Source organism: Uloborus diversus, chromosome 4, assembly GCF_026930045.1.
Source record: "Uloborus diversus isolate 005 chromosome 4, Udiv.v.3.1, whole genome shotgun sequence".
NCBI lineage: Eukaryota > Metazoa > Arthropoda > Arachnida > Araneae > Uloboridae > Uloborus > Uloborus diversus.
In genome coordinates this window covers 23613488-23635016 of record NC_072734.1, presented here as the reverse complement: position 1 = coordinate 23635016, position 21529 = coordinate 23613488, and the positions used below count along the sequence as shown (strand labels likewise).

General features: G+C 31.8%; 1 protein-coding gene across 1 annotated transcript in view; it reads left to right on the top strand.

Annotated features, from left to right (window-relative positions):
- The first annotated feature begins 8250 nt into the window (after window positions 1–8250).
- LOC129219945 (ubiquitin carboxyl-terminal hydrolase 1-like) overlaps window positions 8251–21529 on the top strand; it is a 57909-nt gene continuing 44630 nt past the window's right edge. The window contains exons 1-3 of the mRNA XM_054854261.1: window positions 8251–8414; window positions 17546–18025; window positions 20278–20334. Coding sequence (XP_054710236.1) covers window positions 17606–18025; window positions 20278–20334 — 477 coding nt within the window. The 5' untranslated portion in view covers window positions 8251–8414; window positions 17546–17605. The remainder of the gene's footprint in view (window positions 8415–17545; window positions 18026–20277; window positions 20335–21529) is intronic.

Here is a 21529-nt window from a genome sequence, read left to right as displayed (position 1 = left end):
GGTAACAGCATCATAAATTGTCCTCCGTAGTATTTTTGGAACTTCAATTATGAAAAGTTGAAGAGGTAGCGTGGGCGAGGGGAGTGGGGTACGTATTTCTATCTGCTTTTCAAAAAATCGATTGGAGACAGTCAATGAGTCTTATTTTTAACCCAAACTATAAATATGGACTATAATCACATTTATAAGACTAAAATTTCTAAAAATAGCCTTGGAGCAACACGTACCTTTCTTGCCCGTAAAATATCACCAAGAACTAAAACTGCGTTTTCAAAACTATTTCAAATTTTTTCTGGGGCACGAACCCCATTCCAAACCAGTAGCTGGATTCACCCATTGCTTCTAATATCGACTTTCGTTTAAGACTTTTTCTGCAGTTTGAAATGTTATAAATTGCTCTAATCTTACTAAATATGGTTTACATCGCGTTTTTAGCCTACTTTCCCAGTAAAAGTCAGAAAAAAGAGAAAAAAGCATGAAAGAAGGCTTAATGCATCTTAAAAATGTCGCGAAAAACAAAAAAAAAAAAAATCAAAAATAATAAAATAATTAAATAAATATCGAAAAATTAAAAATTGGAAAGTAGGGTATTGAGATGGGGGAAAATGTCTGTCGGTCTGTCTATCGGTCCCCCCCCCCCCTAATAACTTTTGAATGAATAGTCCAATTCGAACAAACTTTTTTTTGTTCGAAAGATCTCGGCGAGAACACCTCATCCCCATATTTCACTTTTTGATTTGAGCTATTTTTTATTCAATTTTGAACAGTTCAAAAAAACTTAACATTAGCGCCTACGGGGAAACTGAAAGTCAATGTAGATTCCGTACTTGAAGGCGGATTTATTTCAAACAAATTTTGTTGGAAATAGCTCTTGACGCCAAACTCCAGACTCCGACTCCGAGAATTTAGAGGCACCTGACTCCGACTCCTGTGCCCGAGAATTAATCGAACTCCGACTCCCTGACTTCGACTCCGACTTTGTAGCTTTGGCAAAAATTTATACACGGAGTACAAATGACCGACTCCGATTCTTGGACATTCGTCTCCGACTCCTTTATCCCGAAATGAGATCGACTCCGACTCCGCAGCTATGGTTTTAACTATGAAATAATTATTGTTGATATGATTTGTTTTTATTTTCACGCTAAAGTTTTAATTTAGGTATTCGCAACTCCAACGAACTATAGGGGACACTGAAGTCACTGTCTAATGGCGGAATTGAAAACTAAAACAAACGCACATGGTAATGAAGAAAATGCTAAAAGTGTTGTGATTTTTGTTCGTACGTATGATTTTTTCGCTTTATTCTTTTTAAATTAATTTTCAAAGTCTTGTGGATATTCTGGCCCACGTAGAAAGAAATGAGAATTCAAGAAGCATTACTAAACGTCAAAGATTAATGCAAACTACGTAGTTCGTAGTTCTAAGCAGCTATTTCCACGATGTTGAATTCGATATTTATCAATTCTTGATAAAACTAAATAATAATTGTGGCCTGACAAGAATAACAATTAATGCTAGAAAATTCAATGTGACATTACAAATTGTTATCGAAAGAAGATGATACTTTTTTGCCTTGCTTGGCTAGCGCTTATTTTTTTTTCCATTTGTAGCTGAGTTATTTCTCTCGAATTCCCGAATCGGTTCATTTAAAAATTTTCTGTTTCGATTTTTCTAATTTCTGAGTTACGATTTAATTGTGTCATGTTATGCAAATCATCAACAAAATTCTCACGGATATATGGTGGTAGTTTTCTTTTCAGTTGATTGACCATTATTTCCTTTCACTTATCGAATTCTGTAATCTTACTACCATTTTATTCCACTCATGATAAAAATTAAAAATGGTTTAACTAAAAACGCGAAATCTCGCCAAGGCTACTTTGCTCGCACTATACAAAAACTATAACTCTAAACAAATTTGGCAAAACCTTTCAGCTGAGAATAAAAGGAATAAAGTAAATTCTTTCTCGGTTATTCATTTTGTTCTACTATAATATATTCAAGAAAATATTTTGCATACTGTCCATTCAAACTAAATGCTGCTGTAAAATATGGCAAGTTTAATTAATTTAAGATTAAAATAAAACCCATATTCTTACAAATTCATACAAAACAATAAATTTTTTTACCTTGTATAACGTTATCCAAGTTTGTTAATCCAGAATTTTCGCTGTCACCAATTATTAAGGAAATAATGAAAACTAACATTATTTTGAGAATCTCGAGAATACTACTAAGGGACGAATTAATTTCTGTAGCTGAAAGCAAACTAAGATACATCGATTGCGTTAATAAATACTCAGAACAAACTGCCTGTGTTTACGTCAACAGACACACGTTGTTACGCAACGTGGCAATGTTTTAGTTTCATTTGCAGTTTTGTAAATCACCGCAAGGTAGCGTATTCGAGCGCTGGAGTTCCGAATTCAGTTTTCGGCGAATAAACTCGATTCTACATAACGATTTGCGCAGACGATTTTTTTTCCTTTTTTTTTGTTTTGTTTTTTTGACAATGAAAAATTATTCTTTAAGTTGACATTTTATTGTTTTTATTTATTTTGGTAAGTGCATTAATTCATTTAAAAAAATATTTTTGGCAACAAGGGAAAAATAAACGATTTTTTTTTTTGATATGATGTTATTTATTTTAATAAGCTTATTAATTTTAATTATTATTTTTTCGTTTTGAAAGCTGTTAAAGAATTTTTTTAAGGGAAAAAAGTGTATTAGCTGCTTTGTTTAAAAGGTGCTGCTTTTTTTTTTATTTACGCGTCTAATTTTTTTAGATGTGTGAGGAATACTTTATTCCTAGAAAATAGAAAAAAATATGTTTGAAACAATTTGCGATTTTAGCTATTTTTGAGAATATTGATCAGGTACTAGAAAGTAGTATGGGTATACGGAAAAGTAGGCTCGTATAGTTCTAGACGGTACTTCTTGTTTAGATTTAAAAGTGTGTCCCGCCCTAAAATTATTTTCTGATTTCGCCCTGATTTCTGTCTTGTTATTCCAGGAATACCCCCCCCCCCCCCAGATCCCTGTTATTGTTGCACCCCCAAATATTTCGACCTAAATCCGCCTATGAATAAGTCTCCTTGTTGCACACATTTTTTCCAGCATCGCCCCCACTGCAGGAATCATCCACCCACATTCTTTTTACAGCACAGAAAGTTTTATTCTATCAAATAATATTAAACAGGAATTGAATCTATCTTGAAATTTTATACCAAATAATATATATATATATATATATATATATATATATATGTATTTTTTTTTTTTTTTTTTTTTTTTTTTTTTTGCTGTTTCATGTAGATATATTTTATGTAAAGCACTAAATTTATCTAAATCCCTCTTGCAGCAATCGTAATATTTTTCTCAGAATGCTCAGTATTGCTTGAGTATTCAGCCATTCTTTTATTATTGAGTGTATCAAACAAAACTGTATTTAGCAAAGGAACGAGAAACATGACAGTCCTACAGTTCAGATTAATGTTCAAAATGGAAAATATTAAAAGAGGAAGAGCACTGTAGCAATACACGTTCAAAAAATTAATTTAGTTATTCATTTTTTTTACAATGGGAGGAGTTTAGTCGCTAGAACTCCACTCTTGGGCACTGCCATGGCTGAAGAGACCCCAAAATCTTTCCCAAAGAGAGCCTAAAATTGACTTGAGATGCAAAAAAAAAAAAAAAAAAAAATAGTGAACATTTTCCTCCTTTTTCCTTTATCCGTTACCAAAATTAACCTAAAATTCCGTCCTTAAAACTTACAGGTTGAAAATTTTCTGGAAAGAGTACCAAATCTTAATTATTCCTTTATCGTCATTACACAGTGGCGGCGACTCCATGAGGTATGAGGGGGCCCGAGCCCCCTCAAAAATATTTTTGAGGGGGCAGAGAGCCCCCAATAAATCAAGAAAAGTATTCGTTATATTATGCTTTCTAAACTCATAAATTTGTCTTTTATTTTCCTTGTTTGAAGATAGTTTACCTTGTAAAATACATTCAGTAATGAGTTAAAACATAATTATTATGGTAGTAAGCAGGTTAACTGAAAACGAGTAGTATGAATAATGATGGTGTTATAGTGCTGCAAGCACACTTAGAATTTGTCCCAGTGCGCGAACTTACGGGTCAAGTCTGTTGCCGGTGGGCAGTGCTGTGGCGAGCTCTTCTAAGTGTTGCTATGTATTAAATGGGAGGCGTGGTAGTTTTGAATACTTTGAAAATTGTGTTTAAAAGAAAAATCTTCACAAAATGATGATCCTTCGCTTCCTCGGAATCGACGTACACCAAAGTATGGAAACAACGAAGCCAGCTCACCGCATGCTTAAAAATCCCAAAGACACTTTACATTGAGGTTTGTGAAATAGTGCAATCTTGCATTATTGGGCAGTTTACATCAACTGGACTCACACGGATCATTGCATTTGAACAAAAGTGCTTGCTTTTATTCGACAGAGGTGAAACAAATTATGAAAAATTAATTGAGTTTTCAAAAATGACCTAGATATTGAGAAACTGCATTTACACTTGAATATGTTAGCCGGTATAACTAATGAAAACACAACTGGTCTTAAAAAAACATGCGTAAATTAAATTATCTTTTTACGAAAATATTGTGCGTGTTTGTATTTATTTTTTCCTTTTTTTCAAAGCCAAAAAATATGTGTCAGGCTTTTCGAATTTTTGGGGCTCTAATGTTGATTATATGACTTTAAAATGCTTAAAAGGAAATTTAAAACTCACTATTTTTCATTTCAAATTTAGAAAGTTTCCCCTGGTTCCCCCCCCCCCCATTTTTTAAAAAGTCGGCGTCTCTGGAAGTGCCTTTCCATTCAAGACAAGTGTCCTTCCTACCTTATAATATCAATGCTTGGCTACGCACTGTGCGGCTCCCCATAAAACAGAACAAAAAAATCTCTTACTAAGTCAAGTGATATGATTTAAAAGTTGAACCAGAAAATTTGTAAACCAATTTTTAGATTCTTTTACTTCGAAAACGCCGTGTCACATACTGTTTATTTGTTAAAATTATGCACACTAGAAAATAGGGCATTTTCAAGGTACAAAAATCTGACCTTTATTTGGGGTGGGGGACCTCTGAGGGATTACACAACACCCTAAACCCCCGGTGATGTCCGTCCCCCCCCCCCAATAATTTTTGCAAGTCGGCGCCCCTGTCATTACATAGCTCTAAATTGAGAGTTAAAAAAACACTTCAATTTCGGATTTAAAATAAATGTTCTGTGTACTTTACCAATATGCAAACAACTCTTCTATAAATTTCCCTCCGACCCCCGTATGTCTCCAAAAGATAGCCTAAAATTGACTAATTGCAAAAAAGTTTTGGGAGGGGAGGGGGTGAAGCACCGAACTTCCTTTCTCTTCGTGGTCCCCCCAAAAAAAGTCCAAAAAATGCATTATTTTATGTCAGTTTTGAAAATTTCTCCAGGTGCACCCCCCCCCCATCCTCAAATTAGACTTTAATAGACTGACTAAAATGCCATCTTAGATTTCAATATCAAAAAACTTCCCCATGTAATCTTTAAAACCTCCCCCCCCCCCTTCTAATGTTACCAAAGATTTATATAAGACCAACAGTGTCGCCCACAGGGCTACCAAGTGCGATCCCCTTGTCATTATGGTCACAGGGGCTCCTCCCGCCAACAAGTCAAACTTTTACTCGGGTCCGAATTTATAAATTTCGAGGCCCCCTGCAACAAAATCCATTTGGCCCCTCCCCAGAGGCCAACATTGCATAAGTCTTAGTTCTATGCTTTATTCTTTTTTTTCAATTTCTTGAGCGGCTGAGTCCTTTAGAAACTTGCGGGTACACAGATTCGGACCTTCTTATACTTCTGTGATTCCGAGCCAGGCAGGGTCTGATTACTGAAAGGCCAACTAGGCCCTGAGCCTGACCTAGGGCACCCAAATGGCAGAAATTACTTTTGTTTATGGTTAAAATTGTTTTAAGCTACGGCTAAAGGTATAAAGTTTGAATACAGGTGGCCCCAAAAAGTATTTGGCCTAGGGCCCCTCGATATCGTGATCGGGACCTGGAGCCAGGCCCTCTCAAGGGACGGGCCCCTGGTTTCTGACCAGGCTAACGGGGGCCTCTCGTCGGGCATGGACGTCCGAAAAAGCTTTCAATAAATAAAATTTTCTAAATTTCGGTGTGAATTTGATCCACGAATTCTCCTCGTGAAAAAATGTCTAAAATTGTGAAGACTGAGATAAATTTGCGGTTATATTATTATTGTTCCGATAAAATTCTTTCTTTCTCTCTTCTTCTTTTAATAGTTAAAACTCCATCAGAAACTTGAAGGAAAATGCAGAATTCAAGTGCCTTCATCTCGTAAAATTCGGAGATCCGGACCTATGCTGAGGGGAAAAAAAGCAAATCCGATCGATTTCTAGCGATCCTACTGATCTTTGATAAGAAAATAAACCTGATTGTCGCAGGAGGAGGTCCTCTGAGCACCATAATTTTAGGGGCATCAACAACATCCACCATCCCCCCCCCCCTTTCTTTAAACTTTATTTTATAAATATTAAAACTACGGAGCACGTTAATCCTCTTCCCTTCAGCAGAAGGAAATAATTCGGAACTCCAGCGCTCGAATACGCTACCTAGCGGTGATTTACAAAACTGCCGATGAAACTAAAACATTGCCACGTTGCGTTCCACGTGTGTCTGTTGACGTAAACACAGGCAGTTTGTTCTGAGTATTTATTAACGCAATCGATGAGTCTTAGTTTGCTTTCAGCTACAGAAATTAATTCGTCCCTTAGTAGTATTCTCGAGCTTCTCAAAATAATGTTAGTTTTCCTTATTTCCTTCTAAAATATGAGTTGATTGAAAATGGTGAAAGCGAAAACTGGATTAACAAACTTGGATAACGTTATACAAGATAAAAAATTTTATTGTTTTGTGTGAAATTGTAAGAATATGAGTTTTTTTAATCTTAAATTAATCTAACTAACCATCTTTTACAGCAGCATTTAGTTGAAATGGACGGTATGCAAAATATTTTCTTAAATTAATTAACCATCTTTTACAGCAGCATTTAGTTGAAATGGACGGTATGCAAAATATTTTCTTGAATATATTATCGTAGAACAAAATGAAAAATGTTTCACCGAGAAAGAATTTACTTTATTCCTTTTATTCTCAGCTGAAAGGTTTCGCCAAATTTGTTTAGGGTATATAGTTTTAGTATTGTGCGTGCAAAGTAGTTCTTGGCGAGATTTCGCGTTTTTAGTTAAACCATTTTTAATTTTTATCATGAGTGGAATAAAATGGTAGTAAGATTACAGAATTCGATAAGTAAAAAGAAATAATGGTCAATCAACTGAAAAGAAAACTACCACCATATATCCGTAAGAATTCTGTAGATGATTTGCATAACTTGACATAATTAAATCGTAACTCAGAAATTAGAAAAATCGAAACAGAAAAATTTTAAATTAACCGATTCGGGAATTCGAGAGAAATAACTCAGCAACAAATGCAAAACAATAGGCGCTAGCCAAGCAAGGCAAAGAAGTATAATCTTCTTTCGATAATAATTTGTAATGTCATATTGAATTTCCTAGCATTAATTGTTGTTCTTGTCAGGCCACAATTATTATTTAGTTTTATCAAGAATTGATAAATATCGAATTCAACATCGTGGAAATAGCTGCTTAGAACTACGAACTACGTAGTTTGCATTAATCTTTGACATTTAGTAGTGCTTCTTGAATTCTCATTTCTTTCTACGTGGGCCAGAATATCCACAAGACTTTGAAAATTAATTTAAAAAGAATAAAGCGAAAAATATCATACATACGAACAAAAATCACAACACTTTTAGCATTTTCTTCGTTACCATATGCGTTTGTTTTAGTTTTTAAGTCGGCCATTAGACAGTGACTGCATGCCCCCCTATAGTTCGTTGGAGTTGCGAATAAGATTGATTCATGTCCTTCCTACGAGCCTGCATTTAAATAAAAAAAAATAATGATGTGAAATAGTTTTAAGTCTCTTTTGTGGTTTCTCGGGGACAAAGGGGCTTAGATCACTTGCGACTGCGCATGTGAAACTGATTACATTCTATGTAAGTAAAAAAAAAAGAATGAAAAATTTTCAGCAGCACTCCAGACGTTTATATGCCTCAGTGCTCTTACTTGAAAGTTTTGATAAAATCGTTTGGCAACGGAATATATTGTTGTTCATTGTGAAGAATGGAGGCTGGTGAGGAGATAGAGTAAAAAGCGGGCAGTTTTAAAGTAGAAAGTTTTTTGTTATTGTTTCTTTGTCATTCTTCAAGTGATGGTTAAATAAGTTCCGTATTAGAAGATGATCTCTCTTTGATTTGGTTTTCAACATCGTGACTCGCTATAGTGTTTGAATTCATTATAATGTAAGTTGTAATGGACTAATCGCGACGTTTCGATATTTTACTTTTATTGAATTCTTAATTTGGTTTGTTTATTTTTCAATTAAAACACATTATAATTACTATTTTGCTGTTTAATTGTGCACTTTACTGCATGCCTGCTCGTGTGTATGTTATATTATTTTGATCATTCGTTATAATTGTCATATTAAATGTTTCATGAAAAATGTATTACTTTCTTAAAAAATACTGTATATTTGTGTATTTAGTTAATTTTTAAACTCTTGGAGTTACAGCAGTAAATTATCTAACGTTTAGTTAGCTGAAAAGTATTAGGATTTCATTGTGCTGAATGCAAAGTAAAGAAAGCTCAAAGTTATTGTCATTGACATTCTGTAATTTAATTTTGGTTTTACTAAAATGTATAGTTTCTGATATTAAGCAATAAATCTTGTCTGATGTGTCTATTAATTTTAGTAAAACTGTTATACAAAGAAATTTATATCCAACTTAAATCATCACATTATTGTACTCAACTGGTATTTATTTATTTCACTGATAACTTAAGAAAGTAGGGGGAGGATGGGGCTTGTTGGACCGCGAGGCTCAATAATTTTAATATTATTGATATTTTTCATTTTAATTTATAGCCATCAAATAACAAGTTCTGCAAATCTTATAACAAAATCACTTGGTACAGTTAGATCAAACAAATTTTATTGCTATTTTTTCAATGCTGAGTAAGTTTTGTAAGTGAGTAACTGAATTTTTTTAAATGGTTTTAATAAAGAATGAAGTTAATTGAACTCTTCACCTGAAGTAAGTTCTTTTAATGAATAATGAATAAATACCTTTGTGCTGAAAATTCTAAAAATCAGTAATCCAACGTTATAAAGCACAAAAATTGAAAACTCAAATACATCCATTATTGACATTTTTTATAAATATATGAGATTCCTCATCCTGAAACATGATTTCATCATAATTTACTTGAAAAAAAAATCATTAGAATGAAACTAATTTGTGTGCCGCAAAAATAGTTGCAAACATTAAAACTTTAATCCAGTTTTTAAAGTGGTTCTGTTTAAACTTTTTAATAACTAACAATTAGTTACAAGTAATTTTGTATGTCTAAAAATCTTTCTATGTGTAATTACTTATGTGATATGTCCTTTTTCTTTTGAGTAAAAGCAATACTAAATTGATTGGCAGACAATGATTAATTATAAGTCAGTTAAATATAGTTAGTGATTTATTTTCTTTTGTAAATCTAGAAGTGAAAAAATATTTGTTGAAGAAAATGAATGTCTTTCATCAAAAGATGTGGGTCTTTAAAGAGTTTGTCTTCAGCAAAATTATATAGATGACTATGTAATAAAAACTAGAAAACACAACACTAAACACAAAAAATGATAAGATAAGTAAATACCTTTGTGCTGAACAGTAAATAAGATATAACGTCCAAAAAGCACAAATTGCAGATTAATGTAGACACGTGTTTCGGCATTACAGGGCGCCTTTTTCAATGCAAAAAGTAATGAGCTTATGAACGAAAAGACATCCAACAAGAGCTGTGTTTTGGAAATAAACTTGGTATACAAAATTGGTACTTTTCCAGGGGTCTGGCCAGAGGATATTTGAGTCCGTTAATGGACTCTTCACAAAAGTCCGATCAACCAAAACAGACCTTTCACAAAATCCCGATCAACCAAAACAGACCCTTCACAAAATTCTGATAAACAAGAATGGATCTGTCACAAATTGTTTATTGAAAAAGCAAATCTGAAAGCAAAATAACGCATATTAAACCAATAGTTTTTGGGACCTTTTTTAAAGTCAAATGAGAGGGATCGGCTTGTACAAAATCAGCTAATTTTGCACAGAAAAAAAAATCAGCACTCTTGTGATGCTCCTGCAAGCGATAAATAATTGCTACTGCCAAATAAATATAATGCTTGCTTGTTTCTTGGAAAGAAATTAACAGCTGAAAATAAGTTTGGTTTTAAATAATTTTGTTCGTTTGTTTATCACAGCTAATTAGCAGCGGTGTTGTTGTAAACTTTTCTGAAAGGGTGTTGGTAAGTACTTTTCTTCCTGCTCATGATTTAATAAGTAATAATAATAATAATTTATATCAGAGAAATAAACTTAGAACTGCAGAGGGGGTTACCAACTTCAAAATTATTGCAATTTAGCATCTGGCGTTAAACCTTTATAATGGCTTGATTAGAAAATATTCTCATCATTTTACCAGCTTGTCCATATTTGCGGTGCAATGTTTAACTGTTATTTTGTTCTTTTTTCAAGATAACTTCACTTTATTAGGATGCAAATAAATGAAAAGTCTCTTTATTTTTGCTAGAACTCTCATTTTAAGTTTTTAAAGCAAAATTCCATTTTCTTTTATAAGTCAAAAATTAAAATGCTGAATCAATGGTTTATTTATTTATTAATTTTTTTTCTTCTTTGCTTCAACTGTGTCTACGGATATTAATGATATGTTAATCATAAGACTCTAGAATGCAATTTAAAAATAATTTTATCAAAAATATTTCTTTTACAAGCTGTTTTTATGCTTTTGATACCTTCATTTTGAGAATTGCGATCTCTTTGCATCCGCTATGGGAATCCGATTTTTTGAATTTTTGATGTTTTAGTACGCTTTGTTAAGAGGTAAACAAAGAAAATCTCTTTTTATTTTTGTTGAAATCACGGAATTTATAAATTTTAAAAGAAATTCTGTGCTTTTTTAGGAGTGTCTTGGGTCAAAAAGTTAAATGCTGAACCCCCTTGTCTGCATTTTTTTTTTTTTTTTTGTTACAATTATTTTAAATAGTGTACAGAAATATTTCTAGTATAATTTAACATAATGTAGAATGGTAGATAAATATTACTACTTGAGAGAGCGATGCCCCCCCCCCCCCCTGCAAAATACTAGAAAAACACCCTCCCAGAATGATATTCTCGACATAGAAGAGGAAAACACTCAACTTAAGTTTAAATGATGCAGTTTGTGCACTCTCTAAATTCTATAAAATTTCGTTTTAAAACAAAAAAAACCTTTTTTTTTTTTGCAAAATTATTTGATTTTTCACAAAAAAACGGACCCTGTGAAAAATTCTGGACAGACCAGGGTTGGCAAAAAACCCGGGTTTTTTAAAAAAAAGGCCATGGACCCAGGGTTTTTTTGGGTTTTTTTAAATAAAACCAAAAAAAACCCAACTGAAGCTGGGTTTTTTTAAAAGAAATGTGGTTTTTTTTTCTTTTTTTAGGGAAAATATGGGGTACTTGTAGCATATTGTACAGGGTTGGCCGAATTGGACCCAATTGGGTTGGATCCATTGGGTTTTTTTGAAAAAACCCATTTAAAAAAAACCCATTATTTAACCCACTATTGGGTTTTTTAAATGTTCTGAGAAATTTTTAAAAAATTAATTTAAATACTTTCACAATTTAAACTTCTTTTTTATTTGTTCTTCGCCACAGACAATGAACGTAAAAATGAATTTTGAACTTTAATAGTATTCTTAACTCTTAACGGCATTAAAAAAATACTTCAAAGATTTTAAATAAATGTACTTAACTTTTTTTCTTTAACTGGTTAATAAATAACTCAAATTATATTGATCAAGTTCTGTCATATCTGATTTTCTCAATATTTGTAGATCGTACAGAGGAAACTAATCTAGTTAAAAGGCTTTCATGTCAATTATTTTCTGCTAACCGACACGTCAAAAATCTCGAATAAACACAAGGTATATTTTTCAGAAATAAACAGATTTTTCAAACGGTTGACAGAAACAGAACAGGTACAGTATTTTCATTATTTTACGAAAAAGTTTAATATTTCTTACTCTGTACATAGAAACAGAAAAACAGGCAACATAAATTCAAAGAAATGTCTTGATTAAGCTGGAATTCAGTAAAAAGAGATTTAAACCACTTGAGGTTCTACTGTAGTTTTGCATAACAAAATGAAATACAATAAAGTAAAATGCAAAAAAAAAAAAAATGTAGTAATTAAAACGAACAATAGATTTTATCACTCGAGAAATAACTTTGCCTTAACTGTTGTTAATAATGAAAATTAAAAAATCTGAAACTTCACTATTCTTGGGTTTTTCGTCTTTTTTCACCCGAAGACAATTTTTGCATTTTGTCCATATACTTACGCTACAATATGCTACAAGTACCCCACATTTTCCCTAAAAAAAGACAAAAAAACCCACATTTCCTTTAAAAAACCCCAACTTCGGTTGGGTTTTTTTGGGTTTTATTTAAAAAAAACCCTGGGTCCATGGGCTTTTTAAAAAAAACCCAGGTTTTTGCCAACCCTGATATTGTAGCGTAAGTATATAAACAAAGCACAAAAATTGTCTTGGGGGGGAAAAAAAGCTGGAAAATTCAGCGTTTTCTGAGGAAAAGTATAAAAGATGACAAAAACCCACGAATGGTGAAGTTTCAGGTTTTTTAGTTTCCATAACTACCAACAGTTAAGGCAAATTTACTTCTCGAGTGATAAAATCTATTGTTTGTTTGTTTGTTTTTAATTGCTACCTACATTTTTTTTTTTTTTTTTTTGCATTTTACTTTATTGTATTTCATTTTGTTATGCAAAACTACTGTAGAAACCTCAAGTAGTTTAAATCCCTTTTTACTGAATTCCAGCTTAATCAAGACATTTCTTTGAATTTTATGTTGCCTGTTTTTCTATTTCTGTGTATGGAGTAAGAAATATTAAACTTTTTCGTAAGATAATGAAAAAAATGCTGTACATCCTATTCTGTTTTCTATCCGACCGTTTGTAAAATCTGTTAATTTCTTTAAAAAAATATACCTTGTTTATTCGAGATTTGTGACGTGTTGGTTTGCAGAAAATAATTCACATGAAAGCCTTTTAGCTAGAGTAGTTTCCTCTGTACAATCTACAAATATTGAGAAAATCTGAAGTGACAGGACTTAGTCAAGATAATTTGAGCTATTTATTGAGACCAGTGAAAGAAAAAAGTTAAATATATTTATTTGAAGTATTTTTTTAATGCTTCTAAGAGTTAAGAAATACTATTAAAACTCGAAATTCATTTTTTTATGTTCATTGTCTGTGGTGAAGAACAAATAAAAAAGAAGTTTAAATTGTGAAAGTATTTAAATTAATTAATTTTTTTGAAAACAACTTAGAAAATTTTAAAAAACCCAAAAGTGGGCTAAATAATGGTTTTTTTTTAAGTGGGTTTTTTCAAAAAAACCCATTGGGTCCAATCTGGCCAACCCTGGGACAGACCCCTGTTTTCTACCGCATGCTCCAAGGGAAAATGAGATTAAATGAAGCAAGTAACTGTCTCTGATAAAGATGTCTATTCTATTAAGTCTGTAAGTTTAAAAGTGTACTGGATAAATGAGCAATCTTCTTACAGGGTTGGAAAGTTAAAGGAATTAATAGTCATTAAGTTTATTAGCAATTTACAATTAATTATAATAGCTCTTTCATTTATTTCTCTCTCTCTCTCTCTCTCTTTTTTTTACAGACCAGCAGCCTGTTGAATCAAAATTATGCTAGGGATTGTTCATTGCACATCATTTCAGAATTCGAAAACACCAAAAATTTGTTCTAGTGTCTGAAATCAAAAACTATAAAACTACGATGAATTTTTTAATGTATTTGTGGAATCAATATCAAACTCAAGTCGGTTTTGGACAGGAATTAAGGTTTTTAACAATATTGTCAAAAACCTTATCAAAAAGGGGTTTTTGTCCTGATGGTAAAAAACGTGGTTAAAACCGGATTAAACTTCCGACGATCAAAAAACTTGCTAACCCTTGTTTATACCTTTCAGTACAAATGACATCATCTTTTGTTTCTTTTAACCTATAATTTTGATCTAGCCCAATGATTCCAGTCATATTGATTTTTAAGAATCTTTTTCCTATAAGCATCAGGAAGAGAAGAGAAACATTTACAGTAAAACCTGTCTACAACGATACTGTTGGGACCTTAAAAAAATATCGTAATAGACAGGTTATTGATATAGACAGTTTGATTATTCACGAGGAACTTTTTGCTCTGGCCAAAAAAAAAAAAAAAAAAATGTTACAGACAGTATCGTTATACACAGGTTTCACTAGTTCTGATTTTTAATATTTGAAATGTTTAACATTTTGGATTAAAAAAAAACATTCAGAATACTTTTGGAATTTATTTTTTATTAATTTGTTTATTATTGTTATGTTTTTTTTTTCTCTTTTTTTTTTTTCATTTTCCACAAGGCTAAAATTTAATTCAAAATACTCTTGCCACTAAAGATTAAAAATAGGAATAGTTGGGAAAAAAATTGGAAATTTTTGGGGGAAAGCCCAAAGCATCGTTTATTTTCACTAGCAAAAACTTTGTGTTTAGTAATTTATAATACTTGCATTCCAATGCTTTCGGTGCCAACAGGAAAGATTGAGATAAAAATTCATGATCAATAAATATTTGAGAACACAAAATACAGAAGTTGTATGTTGTTTTAACAACATACAACCACAACAAAAAACATTGCAACTATACACTTAAAAGTGCCAAAAACTAGAAACTGTTTGGATACAAAGAAGAAACATTCAACTTTCTAGAACAGTTCAGTAAATAAATATATACCAATAGAAATATTTTTTTTTTTAAATTTATTTCACTGAGCATAAATTTTTCTCACACTATACCAAAAAAGAGCAAATCCATTCAAGTTGTGATATTTTAAGGAAAAAAACATCCTCAAAACCAATCGCAAACATAAAATTATCATGATGTAAATTATATAAACAATTAAACTATAAGTCTACTATTTTACATTTTTACTGCTCTATTTTTGCTCTCTAGGGCATTTTGATTTTGCCTTTATGAACTGGGAGAGTCGAGCTTGTTGTTCTTTGTGCTTTAAGTTTTACATAAAAATGCTTTAAAAAGGAAGTTAGCTGAACTTGAGATTAATAAAAAACTTGAGATTAATGAAATATTAAAAATGAAAAAAGCCAGAGAATATTAGCTGGCATAGAAATTAAGTGTCTAATATAGTTAAAAACAAGGAAAAACTAACAAATTATTTGAATAGTATTTTTAATTATTGTTTCACTTTCAATAATGTTAAACAATGAAAGTGAGTTGAACAGAAAGAGTAAGGGTGAATTCCTCAAAAAATGAATACATGGTGCAAGAAATGACAGATAATAAAAAAAAACTAGCTGCGTCGCCCGGCTTTGCACGGTCTACCTCGGAAATAAAAGTTATGTGAAGTGACGCGTGTTCAACAATCAGGCTTGAACAAAAAAAAAAAAAAAAAATATCAGTAAAATTTTGCGGCAAATTGCGGAAAAATAACCAAAAATTAAACATTTTAAATCTTCCGATTACAGGAAAAGCCTTAAAACAAAAGCCAAATTTTATTTCTTCATGTTCGAGAAAAAAATGGCAATAGATGTTTCTTTTCAAGGATTTTCTTCACGCTACAAATTTTAATAAAAGCATTGTTACGGAAAGTTGAGTTGAAACACTGAATAATAATTTGAATGAAGGAAAGCCTTCAAAAATTAGGGATCTTATGTCGAAATCCAAGCATCATAATTAATAGCTTTTAATTGATATCTCCGCTAATTATTATCGGAGGATTATGTTAAAGACCCAAACAGAAAGACGGGAAGATGATGAATCCATCGATACCTGGTTCGATGGTCAGTTCACTGTCGTTCGGGAGAAGAAACTTGGACATAGATAGATAGATACTCAGATTTTATATGTATAAGATTTATTACTGCCCTTTATAAGTTGACCACCTGTCTAAGTTGACCGCCAAAGTACTGCACCGCGAGTGGTCAACTTACACAGGTTTCACTGTACCAGGGTAATCATGTTTAAAATAATCATGTCTGGCAAAAAAGAGAAAAAAAAAACTTCAATATTTGGCAGAAATTGCCAAGAGGGGGATATACAGCATCTTAGTCAGTAGTTTTTTGTGTTCAGTGTCCCACATGAAATCACTAACTTTGGTTTTGTAAACTGTAAGATAGTTAAATTTCCCTGCACATCAAAGTATTATTTGCTACTTTTCTCATTAAATACTGTTTAAAATCTCATAAAACTTGATTCAGCAATTTACAAAAAATATTACTCAAAATCATGGTTGATTGGCCATTCAACTAATTTCGATATTATTTGGTGTTTTGAACTGAGAAAGCTGACTTTAAAAAGTAAAAGTTTTAAACATTGTTTTGTTAAAAAGAAAAAGCATAAATTGCGTATATCTTAAAATGTTCAACAATTTTTATGTTTTTGAGGGAAATATAGTTTTAATGCAATTATTCCCTAAAAATCAACTTTTCTATTTTTTCCAGAATTTTTTTTTAACCACTGTTTCCAGGGCCACCCATCCCGTTCTAGAGCAAGGGTGCATCTTCTCAAATGTCATAAAACACTCTCTGAACAAGAGCCTCCCCCCCCCTCCCCACTTCTAAAAAAATTGCAATGGTAGGGCCTGCGGCATGACGTTATAACAAGCATTGACTGTATAACGTTGACTTTGCTTTTACATTTCCGGACAAAATGAACATATTTGCTTTTCTTTTTGTTGTTTCAATTGAAAATTTTTTGTTTCCCCTTATTTTATTTTAAAGAACTAATAAGGCCCTAGTGACATTATAAAACATGTGCATCAAAATCCCATTACTTTTTCCCTTTCTCCCCTGCTAGATTCATTCAAATGTACTCTTGTATTCTTGGTTGATTGCCAAATTACAACAATGGTCGAACTCTAACTACTATTACTTTGGTGTACTGGAAAATTATTATAAAAATTAGCGTTTTCATGTGGGATACTCCGCATTAAAAATATTTAAACAAAAAGGGCATTGGAATGTAAATATTATAAATTTCAGAATATAATACATTTCGTGCCAGAAAGTTAAAAAATTTTCAAATGGAATTAAAACCCCTTTAGAAGAGAAGGGGACTTTTTCCCCCCCAAATTTCTGATTTGTTTCACACCATTTCAAAACCAAATTAGTACCAAATCTGTTTGATACAAAGGGAAAAGGTATACTGAAATGATATGTATTTATTATAGCTTGTGTTTTTTGTGAATTAAGCAATTTGTTTCTTATTTATTATTATTATTTTATATTTTTTCCAGCTTCTCTTGTGATGAAATTTGACCTATTAAAAAATAGTCCTTCATTTCAATTGTGCAACCATGATTCAGCTAGGAAGCTTTCATACTGAACTTGTCAACAATGCTCAACTGGGGAGTCCAGTGCCCAAGCGTAGTCGACTTTCTTTAAAGAGGGCCACCCTTTGTCCCCCGCGCAATAATGTCAAAGTAGAGCCTGCATCACAATCATTTGATTCTGGCTATGCAACTGAGTGCCTCGAGAACACTTTGAGCTCAAGAACTGTTCCTCCTGAAGCTGTTAAAACTGAAAGCAATGAAGTGCCTTTGACTCAGAATAATGCAGTATCAGACAATCTGTTGGTATCTTCAAACTCATTTCTAGGTTTGCCTAATTGTGGAAATACATGCTTCATCAATAGTGTTTTGCAAGTGCTCAGATTCACACCTAATTTTTTAATGTCCCTACATCAGTTGATTGAAATTGGCCGTCAGTCTGAAAAGGTATGTATTCTTCATTAATAATATATATAAAGCTAAACGTCTGTGTCTCTGGATGTCTGTTACACACATAGCCTCTAGATCGTTTGGCAGATTTTCTTGAAATTTTGCATAGAATTAGTTTGTAGCATAGGGGGGGAGCACTTCGAAGCAATTTTTCGAAAATTCTATTTTGTTCTTTTTCTATTCTAATTTTAAGACCATTTTACGAGCAAATTATCATAACATGCCTTGGACAAGTAAATTACCATAACATGGGCAAGCAAAATGGCGAGAAATTCATCATCCATTATTTGTAAATATACGAGCAAACCAAATGACCTTTTAATTTTCTACTACGGGCAAAGCCATGCGAGTACCCCTATTAAGAAATTATTCTAAAAAAGATTTTGTTTTACTAAATTAAAAAAGGCGCATTCTCTGACATATTTTCTGCAACAGGGATTTTCAACCACTGGTTTTGACTTGTTTGAGTAAAACAAAATTTCCTTGTTCAAAAAATAACTGTACTAACATTTTTTACAGTAATTTTGTAATCAACATTCCTAATTTTAATTTTTTTTTTCAAAGTTTTGTTGGTTTACAGAGGAAAAAGGGTTGAGAAACGCTGTGCTAGAATGTCATGTGTCATGTCAAGCTATGCTGTTATGAATGTAATAAACTTATTACATAAGAGTGCTGAAACTGCTAATGTTTTTTCTTTTTTTTTAACCAGGGCAACTTTAAGAGCATACCTTGGGGCTTGGCATTATATAACAGAAAACAAAATATTTCAACTGAAAAGAATTGTCTTGCTTTTTGGTGTTTTACTCTCAAAACTTTCAGCAAACACTAGTTTTCTGTAGTTCCTATTTGTTTGTAAGTGCAGATGTGCAGATGAGTATTCCAAGCCCTTGGTATGCTAAAATTCACTGTGGATCTTGTAAACTATTATTTTTGTACAAACAAGATAGAAGCAAGCCCATGTAGTTCCGTTCCTACATGCAACAGAAACTGCATACTTTTATCTCAGAGAAACCAGTAACTAATTAAAAATGTGGTTTATATTTAACTGATTATGATTCACTTGGGTAAAGCATATTGTAACTTTAATATCAAATAACACTAACTAGAAAATCCTCGCAAGGACAAAACTACTTTGATTGACAAGTTTTGTTGATATTTCTAAAACTAATGAATAATTCTTTATGTGGTTTGGTGGGACTTAACTTGAATCTCATTTAAAACTTGGACGTAATAGTACTGAATTCTTCAAGTATTTTAAACCCTGTTTTTTTTTTTTTTTTTTTTTTTGACATAATAATAATGATATGATGTGCATAAAGTTGAACCAGAAGAAGAATTTTTTAAAGCAAAAAGTAATAAATAAATGCAGGACTAAACATCCTTTGCTGGGACCTGACTTTAGCCTCATATTTCCATGTTTTCCTATTTCTGCATTTCATTGATTTTTGTGGAATATCAGCTAAACCTGCTGCTTTTCTTACAAAATCCACTTATGCCTACAGCATAAATGCTTGCTATGCGGAAAATTATTTTCTTTTTCTACCTGCTTCTCCTGGAAATGCTAAAAAGAGTTCTCCTTCAACAAGAAAGTCTCTTAAGATTCATACATTCAGTCATGCCCTTGTACTAGGGAGAAATCAAGATTGTGCAAAATAGTTTTGAGCTATATTCTGCTATAAAAAGATCCTTTTTTTTAAATTAAACTTTTTAATTTACCATTTTTCTAAATATTGTAACAAGATAAAATATGTTTAAATTCCTAAGAAAAAATATATGCTCTGATTCACAGGATTGGGAATTCAAATAAGTTTAAATATTGTATTCTGTTTTGAAAAAATATAAATATAATACCTCAATTTCAAAACTTCAGAGAAAGTAATAATGTGTAGAGAAAATGTCTATAAATAAAATAGCCAGTAATTAGCTATATATGAATTTTATAAAATGAAATTGTACAATAAAGAAAAGTAGACTAAATTGTTTTTATGTGAAAAACTGCTGTCAATTTTTGCTATTGGTTTTACATCCCACCTCCCACCCTTTTTTTTTTGGGGGGGGGGTATTACAAAAAATATTTTAAACTTAGTGATAAAACTTGTTTGTTAATGATGTTGATGACACACAAGTAATTTCAATTTTCTATCTATCTTTTTCCTCACTTGTATTATCTATTTGACATGTTGCACCACCTAAATGTGAAAACCAATGTAAAATGATGGATTTTTAAAAAAAATTATTTATATTTTCAGCTTTCAGCCTTTGAAAATGAAATAAAAGAAATCATATTCTTTGACCATTTGCATGATGTGAGTATAATTTATCGTTGCAGTTTTAGAATTAATTTTCACCTTAAAATGTGAAATCGTTGTTTTTGACAGTATTTACTTTTTAAACTTTTTTTGTTCAAATTTTATTTGTTGAATGAGGATTGTTGAAGCACGCAAACAATTTTCTAAACCTCAATTTCTCTCGAATAAACCCTTTAGTTTAAGATTTCCTCATCTGTATTTGCATTATATTTTTTAGAAAATTCTTAATTCTTACTTAACATCAAAATTTGAAGAAAAGTCACTCATATACATATTTTTTTCTTTGTTTCGTGATTTTTTCCTTTAATATTTACCCAGAGTACTGGAATTTATGCCAAACCTAGTTCAAACATTTTAACATATTCTCCATCTTTGCATTTATTTGACTACACAGTGAATAATGAAGTTCATAGTTCCACGTTGCAGAACAGATATACAGTAAACTCCCAAATATCCTTCCACACTTAATTTTTTTTCCAACAATGATTAACGGAATGTAGATAAAATCACGCATTTTTACTGAAAAAGTAAAAAATTTGTTTTTAGACATTCCAATTGTTCTCTTCCCCCTCCCTTCCAATGACATAAAACCTTTTAAAGTTACCTGATAAGTTGAAACCTGATTTTTAAATTTACATCATACTGCTTTGGAACTTCACTACTTACTGGCTTTTAGTTCTACCCTACTTACAGATTTTTGGATCTACCCCACTGACGAATTTTTAGATCTACACTATTGACATGCATAAATGAGTGACCAGACTAGTTTAAAAAATTCATGTCCCCTCCCTTTTGCTTTTTTGGTGTAACCTAGCTTGATCTTTTGCACTTTTGCTTGCTCATTTTTCTCGAGTATATGTGTTTAATCAGTTTGCAATAGTGAGTGCTCCTTTTGTAGCTTTCAATTGAATTTTTTACACTCAATTTTGGCTGAGATCTTTGGCCAGTGTTATAGATCTTTTTGAGCTATTGCGCACACTTTATTTAATTTGCAGATTAACTGGAAATTAGTTTATCTGCAGTTACTATGGCACCCTATTCCGCGGATAATCGGGAGTCTGTTGTATAGTAACTGCTACTTTCAAAATCATTGGATTATAAAACCGATGGCTTTTTACTATCAGTTCTAAAAGAACAGAATCATACAATATCATAATATGTTAAAACCATCCTTTAACAAAGTCATTATTTC